A 12,967-nucleotide genomic window follows, 5' to 3' on the forward strand; every position below is an offset into this window, starting at 1 on the left:
ATGAAGTGCACTTGGACAAAAGGGGAGTATGAAAATCAATTTCCTACAAGATACGGCATTTTAAAATTTGTAAAGCAAAAAGTAAAAAAAATATGTTCACATCAACATGAGTCAAGATCAAGCGCATGCTCAATATGTTATCCACATGAGCCAGGGCCTATGCGAAAGGGAAATACAATCAAAGGTCTCAATGGGACAAAACTCTAAAAGCGGGGCTGACTTGGAATTTGTCAATATCTCTAATCTTATTGGGCCAATCGATACTAGGTCGTTGGTTGTTTCTTAAAAATTTTGGGCTTCATTATTTGGGCTCATAAGGCTCATGTGACCATGTGAAGTATGCATGGGCTGGTTGTTAACCAGACATAAAAAAGGGGAAACAATACCACTTAGCTTGAAAGGAAAGAATTTAACTGCCAGCGGTAGAGAGCTGATAACGAGCCGAACGAGTCAAGCAGTTAATTGTTCAATCATTATTCGGAATTTCAAGGAGTTCTAAAAACCATTTCAATCTTGATTTGTTTACGAGGAAAGCCGATTTCAAACGAGCTTTAATTTACGATCAACTTGAAATTTTTTAAACCCACTAATCCAAACAAGCCGAGGACTAGTGACTTGTTTGAGTTTAGTTTGAAAGCTTAACGAGCTTCAAAAAAATGGCCAACTTAGTTTGCTTAAGCGACAAGCCCACATCGAACGACCTTTTAGCAAACAAACACGAGCAAGTTAATTCGTTTATCAGTTTCTAAGGGAAAAAGAAAACCATGAAATTATGTGATGTAGGATTTCCACGTTAAGCGTTCTCTTTCGAAAGAGAACCATTATGTCAATTTCAGCACATGGATCATAATGCACTTGGACTAATAATAATTCCAATGAAGATGGGTAAATAAATTCTGGTAATGTACTCAATAAAAGGGCAACTTAATTAATTCACGAGATCCCTGCTAAATTGAAGGTCTAGAGGGGACAAGATCTTAATCACATAATCCCTTTTAAAATGTCTTGTGATCCCGCTTTCAATTCTCACACTGCGCAACGCGGTCTTCAATCATCGCTCTTGCAAATTTTAACAGATTAGAATGCGTTTCAAAGACGTTGCTTCACGCTCACACTCCCGCTCACCAATTTTACTCCAATTTTTTTTCGAGACACAAACTCACGTACACCACCAAAACCAATCGTTTTGAATTTCACCCCTCACTCAGTCACTTGAGTCTGAAGTTTCTCCATGCCCTAGTTAGCAACAAGCCAACAAAGCAAAACCATCGAACAAAACGAAACAAAAACATATCCTCGAGATTCCCATGGTTTTCCTTCATTTCTCAATTGTCTGTTGTAGGAGAAGGTCACAACGATGTCGGTCACAACGATGTCAATCGATGTGGTCGCCATGGTTCAAGAAATAATGAGAAAAAACGGCCTCAGATGGAGTTGGACCCAGAGTTTGCACAATCAAGGGTGATAAACAAGCCGACCATATGGTTGATCAAGCTATAAGTTTGAAAACTTAAACACTTCAAAAATATGTTCGGGGTTAGCTTGTCTATGCAATTAGCCAATCTCAAACAGTTCAGGTTAAGCCAAACACGAGTCAATCTCTAGTAGCTTAAACTTTTCATACATCATATGCCAAACAAGATAGTAGCTTGTTCGAGCTTAGTTGAAAGCTTAACGAGCTTCATAAAATATTTAAGGTTAACTTATTTATGTAACGAACTAATCTTAACAAGCTTTTAACAAACAATTACGAGCTCAAATACGAGTAGCTTGGTTCGTTTAACAGACCTACACACAATCCTTTGGTAGGATCTTCTGCTCCCAATCTCATTCCTTGCTCCACGCTCTCATTCGTGATCCTCGTCATATGCTCTCGCTCTCACAAATTTTTAGAATTATGTTTCTCTTTATTCATCTGGAGGAAATCTTAACAAATCCCTCACCTATCCATTAAGAGAGAAACTTATTATTCATGGCATTCATGACTCCACGCAATCTCAGCCGTTCAAAAGTGTTTTGTATGATCGGAATAAGATTTGCTCTTCTATTAAACCAAAACCAGAGTGGGTTATAAAAAAAAAATAACCCTTGTACATGTACACTAATAAATAAGAAAGAAAGCAACCCTATTATCAAAAGTTTCTGACAAGTGAAATAATTGACACCTCAGCACCACAGAAAACTAATTTCTAATAAAACAACTAATCAAAACCCAGCAAAGGATATATCCCAAAGTTTTTGTTTCGAGCACACTCGCGCGTTGGCGTTTGACCAAAAGTAAAATCCCCACTCACTCCAATCTTGTGTGGGCATTTATAGGACCACCCAGAATATGATTACTTAAATTGAAAAAGACCAAAATCCCAAATTCCAAAAGCCACGCTGGAATATCCCTGGGAGTTGGTGTTTTGGGGTCCCACCCGTACGAGGTTACCAAGTAGCCCCACGTGCGGCTGATGTTGTAATAACACCTGGTGTGTTTTAGAGTGGAAGAAAAAGATTCATTTGTTTTTAGGAAGCACAAAGCTATCAATAAAAGATGTTGTCATCAAATCTGCTTTGGGACAGTTACACAGAGAGAGCCTACCCCTTCCACCAATCATAATCGGTTCCTTGGATATGGGAGTATAAAACCAACCCCACCAACACCAAGTGATCATAAAACAAAATCTCTCTCGCTCTCTCTCTCTCTCTCTCTCTCATCACAGATACTGATGCTGACAGAGTGGACATGTGTTTAGGTAGTTATTACTGTTTTCTCAATCCAAAGCACTGACTTGTCAGAGCTGCTTTCAGTCAATTAAAAAAAGGACTGAAAGAAACAGACAAATTGAGTGTACAAAGAATCCTCCCAACTAAAAGACATGCTTTTTGTGTCCTCTCTCTCTCTCTCTCTCTCTCTCTCTCTCTCTCATCAATCTCCGATCTTTAATCCTTTATATGATGATGATGGCACTTAAGGTCCACAGAATCAGTTTCTGAAACCTTGTACTTTTCGAAACAAACAATATAGTACAAGTAGGCTGAGATCTTTGTCGGGGTATTTTTTTTGTCCCCACAATTAACCTGCTTACAGTGAAGGAAAACTAAACAAACCTATTCAAGTCATCTAGAAGCTTCTGATAACAATATTGAGAAAACCAAAGTGGAACCCCCCCCTCCCCCCCATCATGCAAACAAACATTGTAGTAGTATCAAATAGAGCAAATATTTACCTCTTTAATATGTGCTTCATATACTTGCCTAATATCTTGTTCTTCGGGATGCGAACCCTGGAAATGAAGAGGAAAAAGAACTTCTGCAAAGCCGAAACGATCGAAAAAGATATAAATACACATCGACGTTAGTTGATTGAGATAATAACCCTAGCGAGGAGTAGAAGATTGGGTGAATCCATGATTCTCCTTACATTCTCATAAAATATACATACAACGATATATACTTTCTCAAAATTGACAACAATTGGTCTTTTGATCCAAATGATCGAACGGCCTCAAGTCCTCAACTACTAGCAGTCCCCTACCCTTGCATTCCATTTTTAGGGTACCTTTTTTCGTGTCATTTTCTTTGCAGGAGTATAGATTGAAGGGCACACGAGAAGGGAAGTAAAGGTCATTAGTGATCAAAGCGAAAAGCATGGTGCATCCTCAGGCACTGCCATAGGCATAGGAAAGGCAGTGACATATCTCTGTGGTAATGATTTGGGTACAGTCAGAGTTGCGCCATTAGATGATGAGGTCTCTGCAGCATCTGGTTGTACCCGGGAGTGGAACTTTGCGAAGCGGTTTTGGATACAGAATCTCTCCAGTTCTTGGTATTCCACTCTTAGGTCTGCAATCAATGCTTTCTTTTCCAAACTGCAACACCAACTGAATCATCAAATAAAAGATCCGCGTAAAAGATGACAAAAGCACAGATATTGATAGGATATTTTCATGTATCTAACTCGGCAGGAGGTATAGATCAGGTGTTGTATTTAACTAGTCTCCCGGTGGTAGTTTTGTTTAAATTATGGTAAACTTATGTATACCATGCAATGCAACACATGGAATGTAGAACAACATGAAATGTTGGCATGGCAAGCAAAAAGTACTAATTTTTCCAGACGTTGTAATCAAGCAATAAACTAGCTTTGTGTGGTTGAACTCTAAACCTTATATCATGCACCTTTGTTTACAAGTCTGTGCGACATAATTGCTCCTCCAATTGACACAAGAAAGTTTCTATAACCATAGAAATGATGTCGTAAGTCGAGAAGGAAAACTTGATTCGCACCTGAACAAGTCGCTTTCCAGCTTATTCGCTCGGCTTATGAAGTCTTCCGCAATTTTTGAGAAATAATCCTCCCCAATTCTCTCAGAAGTTTTGGGCTTCTCATAGACCCTAAACAGAGATTTGTTCACATTGTAAAAATTATCTTAGCATAGAATATAGATATGGGTAACAATGGCAACCATAAATTCTTGGTCCTATTAATGAGCTTCTGTTATATGGGATTTATTTAGAGGAAAAGGAACAGTAAATATGATGGAAAACTCTTACATATCACAGCCTTCGGAAGAGAGGGCGGAATCACTTCTTGAGCAAGAGGCCAGATTGCATGCATCACCTAATGCCAGCTTAGCAGCAAAGTATGCCACGCTGTCATAGTTTGAAGTGGCATCTGCAGAAAGAATGGCTGCGGGCGCAGGCATAAACAACTGCTGCACAAGCTGTGTTGTAAGGACAAGTCGTCTTTTAAATCGGACCAAAGGCTGAGCTTCTTCAACCATTTCGGCCCCATATTCGACCTGCAAATAAAAACAGAACTTAGACCACTTCCAGTGACTAATTTCCTCTATGACCATTCCAATTAGTTCGCACCTTTTCAATAAAACGATTCGCAGCTTCTGCCCATTCTATTTCTGCCTCGCTGCAAAAACAAGAATGTATACAACATCATCTCAAGCCTTTCACACTAAATTAGAAGTGGAGAGAAAAAAATCCAAGGCTAGGCAATTTGAAAATGTAAGAGACTGCATTCCTATATCCAAAGCCACTAGAAGAAATGCAAAATCGGAAGTTTCTTTCCTCCTGAAGCCAATATGCTAAACACTGCAACAGGAGAATGGCGCTGTTCAATTGAAATAAGAGAGAAAAGAGTTATCCAAAGACATTTGGCAATCACAGTAAACACCTGATGGAGTGAACCCTCTTGGAACTATGTGTCACTTCCTGGTGCCATGGTAGAAGCTCAGTCGTTGCTTTTTTACGCTTCCTTGAACTCATGGAGGACAAATTCCATGTAATGGCCTCTGGAGGCAACACACTCGGAGGTGGTGATTTACCCACTGCCAAGGTGGCAGCTGTAAGCTGACTGGCACTAGCAGCATTCAATTGGACCATAGAAGGGCTCATGTGAGAATTATCAAAAGGGTTCCTAAAAGGAAACTGATGTGCAGAATTCGTGACTGTCCTTGCATCATACATTGGCATCTGGCTATTTTGCACGGTTCCATAATGCTTAAACCAAGATGGTGCCATTGGAAAACTAATCTGGGAATGTTCTGTTCTAGAAGGTGCCATATTATCACTAGTAGAATCAATTTGCGAATAACTTCGACCACTTTTGGCCATCTCCCAAGAAGCGTTGGTAGATTCATCAAAACTCAGCATTTTAACATCCCTATTGGTAAAGGAGTCCAGCCGTGCTGCCACATTCAGTCCACTATTTATAGGATTGTTGACGCCTGAATTATGTCCGTACATCATCTGATGTCCTGAAACAGCAGGTAACTGCTGATGATTCAAATCAGAACCTGCTCCATGATTTTTCTCTGGAATCATCGTACCTGAATCAGTCTTCACATTGTTCAAAGAGCTTACTTGATGCAAGAGAGAATAATTCTGATGAAGATTAGATGGTTTCAAAGAGCGACCAAAGGCTTCAAGATCTGTTGCAGAAACAGCTGGTTTCTGTTGGTCACCATGCCTTGCATTTTCATAGTTCTTCTGTTGAAACAATCCCCCTGTATGTGAAACTTGGTCAACTATGTCTGAATGAATTTGTTGACCTGACCTTTTCTTCCCGGTGTGCTCCTCTCCATAGTCGAGGCCTTGTGAATTCACAGACCATACACCCGATTCCCCAGACACAGTTTGCTTTCTCGTAGCCCATGGATGAGTCTGGCGATTGGAATTTGGTGAATCACCAGAGATGGGAAAATCAGATGGAAGTTTGGGAGGTTCTATGCCAGATGGACCTGGTTGACTCTGTAGATTTGCCCATAAACTGGGTGGCGTCGAAGAGCCGAGTTGTAGAGATGATGGTAGAGAGGGATGACTGCCTGCCACAGCCTCCAAGAAGGGGAATTGGCGACCAAAATTGATAGAAACTGGTTGGGATACTCCTTGAGAGGTATCGTGGTTAAATTGTGGAAGTCTATTACCCATACCAGGAAATGTTGCTTTTGGAGAGTCAATCGCTACAGGTGGCCTGTGAAGCTGATTTCTTAGATGAAGAGGACCTGGGGATGTCGCAGCAGAGTTTCCCTGCATATTCATAAGTGACTTTCAATGTAACTGCTTTAAAAACATAATTGATTCACCAAACAAACATTTTATCCGATACTATTTGTGTGAAAGGCCAAGATAGCAAAAAAGAGCATGCTACCAACTTTTCTCCTTGTACACGAGGATTGGCATGAAGAGTTGCAATACTCACCGATTGTGTAGGGCTCTGCAAGGAGAACAAATGGTTTGAAGTGGGCGACTGCTGTGATGGAGGGGCCAACCTTAAGCCAAAGCGTTGTGACCCGGAATATTGATCATGTGATTTAGCCATAGATGTCTCAGGCGTTTCTGGTTCCGGAGCTTCCAGTACAGAGCTAGAGTCAGTAGAGCTGACGTGTGTTACAGTTCTTTGATCCCCGGTGTAATCAACTTTGTGAAGAAGCTCAAGCATATTTTGTCTGTCATGGTTAAAATCAGCAAAAGTTCAAATTAGATACATATAACCACAATAATAGGTATGAGTAATGAATAAGAAATCAAAACAAGAAGGCATGGAGAAGGCACACAGGTTCTATTAGCTAAAAAGACACAAATAATTGTACAAATGACTTTCTAATGCAACATGACCATTGTAAGAATGCATACAGCTCTAGATATTTTGCATTTTCAGCTACTGTGGTTATAACAGGATGACACCAAATATCTACCTTGTCTCTACTAATCAAAAACAAAAAACTACCTGGTCTCAGAAGTTAGATTTGAACCATAAATACCAGCTGATCTATCCAAGGAGGCAGATACATTAGCTCGAATATTTCCCCTACTAGGTACCTCCTCTGATGCTTTTGAATTTCTTTGAATATCAGCCATGCTTCCCTATTAAAAGACGGCCAAGAACATAACTGATTAGATATGTTTTAAGCAGCAATCCTAAGAAACTGGATGAACATAACATCAAACACTACCTTTTCCATGTCTACAGCGTTGTCAAAAGCATCACCAACAAAATTGAAGTGTGCAACATATCCTTGTTGATGACTGCTCGATCCCCGGGAGATCTCTTGGCTCAGGACCTGTGAATGCATAACATGTTCTAGGGCGTCAGAATGTTCTATACTTAATCCTAAATTTCCCTTAGGATCATAGAGAAACCTTCCAGAAGTAGAAGCTTTCTGACCAACCTGACCAGATGCATTTTGATTAACCCTTGCATGCAGCCACATGTTCTCTCTCGTTTCATCTTCTGTTATGGTGTGCTGGGATGCATTGGAGCGATACCTGTCATTAGAATCCTCCCTTTGGTGGTAATTCTGAGAAGTCCGATATGCTTCAGGACCCTTTTCCGTGTACACAGCTCCATTCATGTTTATACTATTCCCATCGTCAAAAGCATTCATTGTAGTGTTTCCACTGGGTGAAGTGGATTCTAAGTTTCTTCTAATCAGTTTATCATCAGGTTGGTGACTGTTATATGAGGATATGTTCTGCCCCTGCACATTGCCATCTGATTGCACAAGACTTTGCCAAGGCCATGTATTTTCCAAAGGTGGAATTGTATGACTTTCCTCAATTGGTTGATTCTGTCGAGAACTAGAATCTAACCACTTGGGAGCCATTTTGGGAGACTGCTGCACAGATTCATGAGAGGAATCAGATCGCATCCCGTCCCTCTGTTTGATTGAGAACTGGAGGCCCAACTGCTGGAACCCAGGGAAGTCAGAGCTCATATTGGAATCATTGACCAGAAGTTGAGGTTTATCAACCCACCCAGTTTGTTGATTTCGACTTTGCACAAACGTTGAGGGCTGATTATCAATCGAAGGTTCTGTATTCTGAAAACTCAAGCCACTCCACTCTTCTTGTAACCCAGTATCACTGCTAGAAGCTTCCGCAACAGCAGACTGCATCAGAGCACTCCAGCTCCCACTTTGAATGGAAGGAAATGAGCTGTCATAATCTGGGTATTCCAATGAATTCCCAAACCCCCCTGTGCCCATGTCAGCTTTCCTACCAAAAGAAGCATTCCAACTGTCGTCATCCATATTGAACAAAATTTTCTGTTCTAGTGGATCTAGAGTAGTCAAACCCTGAGAAGGATCAGACTGCGCCGTACTTCCTGGAATTTTTCCAGGCCAACCACCTTGCTCTTGCCTCTCATTGAATTCATGCGGTGATGCACTCCTTTGCAGGGCATTTACTTGCTGGAAGTTCTCTGGTAGAATTCTCCCAGGGAAGAACTGCTTGGAAGCTCCATCAGACATACGAACCTGATCTGAAGAAATATTGTAGTTTTCACTAACAAATGAGTTACCAAAATCTGTTGACTGTATTGTAGGTTTCTCTGTTTGGTTATCACTAGCCTTGGTCAACACTTCAGCAGAATAATGAGATAACCCTTGTGGATGATCATATTGATTTGTATTATTTCTTGAGCTTGTAATAGGAGTTCCATACATAGATGCTTCAAGCTGTTGAGGCACACGACCCATCGAATACATATCCTGACTTTGACCTCGTGAATACAAACCATTTGGAAATCCTTGGACAGCTGATGATGCACCATGATGCGCAAAGGCCATGTTACCGGCCATTAACATCTGTGATGCATCATGAATAGGAGTGCCATTCATCAGAGGCAAAAAATGACCTCCGACGGCTGGCTTATTTGTGGCAGATGGGTGGTTAAAGTGGTTCTGCTGCCTTTCATAACCTGATTCCTGAAGTTGCTGTTGCCTCCTGTGTTCTTGCAACTGCTTTAGCATTATGTGCCGCTGCAACATCTGTATGTCATTAAGCCCAGGCTGCTGCCTTGGCTGAGGTTGTGGCATACCAGGTTGTTGGTTCCAGAACAAGAATGTTACACGGGCTAGAAGCTTTCTACAGTCCTTCAATTTAATTATGGGATCAGATCTTGAATAGCCTCCCAAAAACTCTACCGGCTATGCCTTGCCTGAAAGATCTTGGGGTCAACACACACGCAAATAAATCTGGAAAACTCGGGATGTGGATTTCATTATCAAGCTCAAATAGATGGTCCTCTCAAATAAATCTACCCTATTCTGGATGGACACACACATGATACTTCGTATCACAAGAGAAGGTCTAGAAAAATGCTAGAGGAGCTCAAGAAAACAAATGCACCTTTTGCAGACTTCCATGACAAGACCCTCATGGAGGGCATGTGAAGCACTAAAGAGCTCCCGAGCAGACAGAGTCTAGAAGCCTAATTTTCCAACCTGTCTTTTTTTTTTATTGAACAAGGATTTCCAATCTGCGACTGATTTCCAAACTACTGTTGTTAAAGAACCTCTCTGCAACTTTTTTCCTGAAAGACATGGCGAGCAGTTAGCAAGGGAATAGAGCAACTGTTCAACACAAAGAATCACTAGGAAACACATTAAAGCAACTGAAAATCTCATTTCATTATCTCATGACCCCAATTAAATGGCGAAACATAGCATATAAAATATGTCACATGACCAAAGAAAGAACTCTTAAACATGTATCAAAAATATATAATGACACGATAGATTTTTCTTAAAAAAGAATGAAAATGCTAAAACAAAGGGAAAAGGATGCTTGAGTCAAACCGATTACTCCATGAGGCTTAATTTTCAGATCTACGGGGCACAATATCCGAAGAATAAAATGTCAAGCTCTAGCAAGCTCATTCTTTCCATACTGCCATAGTAGCATATTTCAAACAGGCCACATATTGTAAATGACTGCATAAATTTCTATTTCCCTTTTATGAGCACGTAGCTAGAGCAAAAGGATCCAAATCAGGCATGTAACTAGAACCATGACCATATCCCTGAGGCGCACATGTCAAAGTTCAAAAAATCATGTGGATATTCCATTAAATTTAGCATATGCTCCATTGATAATAAAACATCAGAAATGGCAAATTTGGACCTTGGAAGTAGTACGATTAATGGGACCATTACACATACTCTCGGCGGCATTTTCTTTTACACAATCTCAACAAAGAGATCAAAGATTACAACAGACATACCAAAGATTACAATACCTATTTTGTGCTTGTGATTGTTTTGTATAATGACCACACCAGCTGACCTGCTAACCCTTAGTCTTAACCACGTGGCTTAAAAGGTTACCTCGAGTTAATAGTAGTTGGTAAGAATAAGTATGTAAACCACTTGACTTTTCCATTAGTTTACAATGCGGGATTTCACATGCATTTTGTGACTGTTCTCTATTTAGCATTAATAAACCACTTGACTTTTCCATTAGTTTCCAATGTGGGATTTCACATGCACTTTGTGACTGTTCTCTAATTAGCATTAAATTTCTTACAAAATTAACAATCTTTTTCGGAATAATTACCAGCCAAAGTAAGTCCCACAATTCCATCTGAATTGGAGAAGTAAACGCCAAAATTAACTGCAATAACTTACTAAAAAAACAGAGAAAATCAATCTAAGATAAACACTGTGAAGACAATACCACGTTAAAAACACAAAAAACTAAAGAGAATAAATTCTTTACACCGCCGGTGTAAACATTTGTTTCCACCAAATCAATTACATTGCGCTATGTTGCAAAACAGTGGTCTCAATCAATAAAACATGACAACATGGCGCAATATAATTGATTTGGAGGAAACAAATGTTTACACCGGCAGTGTAAAGAATTTAATCTCAAAACTAAACCAATTCCATTCCAAACCGTCAAATAACCTTATTTCCAACCACATGCATTTCAAACCTCTAGGGCACGAGCCAAAACCCTAAAAGATAAAACAAAAGCACTACCGAACAAACTAAATTCAGCTGAGAGAACAATTAACTACCAGAAAGCAACAATTAATACCACATAAAAGGAAATTATAACAAGTGAGCACATAATTAGCAGTGGAATTAGTGCTTGTTTAACGAAATTAAGCTGAAGCGAGCTCAGAGTGAGATTGTGAGTAGCAAAAGGAGGAGTGGAAGTCGTGGAGTGCTGTGATCTGAGGAGAAAGAGAGAGAATTGAGGTCGTTTAGAGAGAGAGAGAGAGAGAGAGAGAGAGAGAGAGAGAGAGTGTGGAGCTTACTGAGAGAAAGGTCGGCCGAAGTTGCGATCAGGACGTAATTGTAACTAAATGCCTCACAGCCTCACTTTCTCTCTCTATATAGCAGTACCTCTCACCTTCTCTCTCCTCATACACTGATACTCTCTCTCTCTCTCTCTCTCTCTCTCTCTCTCTCTCTGTCTCTCTCTCTCTCTCTCTCTCTGTGGAAAACGATGAGCAAGAAGGAAAGGTTTTCAGGCCGAGACCGAAGATAAAGGGATCGAAACAGTGTACTAATTACATTTTCAACGAAGTTAAAGGAGCAGCTGCAGTTCAGCTTCGGGTACGAGCCTGTGGCTATTTTCCGAGCCTTTAGGTTCGATGATGGGCTCGGAGTTCCGAAGCTGGGGTGTAAAAGAGAAATTTCGGCGTGGGTGTGAATGTACCGTATTATCGTGTACTCCATCGGTCTCAAAATTTTGATCTCTTTTCTGCAAGAGCAATATTTGGAGTACAATTTACGATTTTGGAGTAAAACACAACTCCGGACACAATTTATTAAATGCACGTGGTTATATATACATCGGACTGCATCCAACACAGTTATGTCTGGATATGTATCCGAAAATTGTGTTGTTTTTGCAATTCAACTTGTTAAGGGACATGCCATTTAAAAGAAATTAATTTAAAGGACGTAATTGTTACTCTTCAAAATATACAAAATTTATTCTTTTTTTTTTAAATTCTCCGATTATTTTTTACACTCTAATGCTTGTTTTTCAAATCTAGGCTTTTAAAAATATGCACTTTTTGTTAACAAATTTTTTTTTACAACTTAAAAGAACTCATTAATATAAGTATTGATTTGTAAAAGAAATTTGATTCTTTTTAATAAAAAAAATATTTTTTTAAAGGTCTAGATTTGTGCATTGAACAGTTATTTAGGGATGGAAGAAATATGAGATGAAGAACAGAAAAAAAAAAAAAAAAAAGGGGGCTCAGTTTTTTCTCATTAATGGTCGAAGTAGAAAAACTTTTTAATGAAACTAATTTTGATACGGAGGAGTACATATTTGTTTGACGAGCGTGTAAGGGGGAGAATGGACGGTGGAGATTTGAGGTGCATGTACAGCGGAGTGGTTGGGCGTCGTAAGCTCGGTGGGTGGAAGGAGGAAAAAAGTGGACTGAGAAGTGGTCGTATTCCACGCGCTTTTGTGCGCTCGTGGGGGTCGGTACGTACGCCTCGGTCATTTTTAAGCCCACTTTTTATGGGCATTTTTTTGATATCTTTTGCGTGAATGGAATTTTTTTTATAAATTTTGGTGCTTTTAACGTGCTTTGGATTTGTGCCGCCAGATCCGGGAGATAATGCTGCCGAGCACGCGGGTGCATAACGGTCGATCTGACCATTCATTTCGGCAATCGACGATTCGAATTTTTACTGAGCAATTGACTTCTCGA

At 40.0% G+C, this 12,967-nt stretch overlaps 1 protein-coding gene across 4 annotated transcripts; it reads right to left on the reverse strand.

Annotated features, from left to right (window-relative positions):
• Nucleotides 1-3,313: 3,313 nt before the first annotated feature.
• Nucleotides 3,314-11,788, reverse strand: LOC131302252 (uncharacterized). Of its 4 annotated transcripts, none has more exons than XM_058328783.1 (11): nt 11,549-11,788; nt 9,634-9,817; nt 7,674-9,442; nt 7,458-7,565; nt 7,232-7,368; nt 6,704-6,950; nt 5,177-6,531; nt 4,864-4,912; nt 4,543-4,790; nt 4,276-4,383; nt 3,314-3,869 (listed from the first exon to the last, which is right to left on the reverse strand). In XM_058328783.1, the coding sequence occupies exons 3-11, from the start codon at nt 9,318-9,320 to the stop codon at nt 3,623-3,625; spliced, it is 4,146 nt and encodes a 1,381-aa protein (XP_058184766.1). In that variant the 5' UTR covers nt 9,321-9,442; nt 9,634-9,817; nt 11,549-11,788; the 3' UTR covers nt 3,314-3,622. The 4 variants fall into 4 exon arrangements, with proteins under 4 accessions (XP_058184766.1, XP_058184768.1, XP_058184769.1 ...); XM_058328785.1 differs by having other exon boundaries at nt 9,634-9,809; nt 11,549-11,777; XM_058328786.1 differs by having other exon boundaries at nt 3,314-3,857; nt 7,674-9,817.
• Nucleotides 11,789-12,967: the final 1,179 nt, after the last annotated feature.

This window comes from Rhododendron vialii, chromosome 10a (assembly GCF_030253575.1).
Source record: "Rhododendron vialii isolate Sample 1 chromosome 10a, ASM3025357v1".
Taxonomy (NCBI): domain Eukaryota; kingdom Viridiplantae; phylum Streptophyta; class Magnoliopsida; order Ericales; family Ericaceae; genus Rhododendron; species Rhododendron vialii.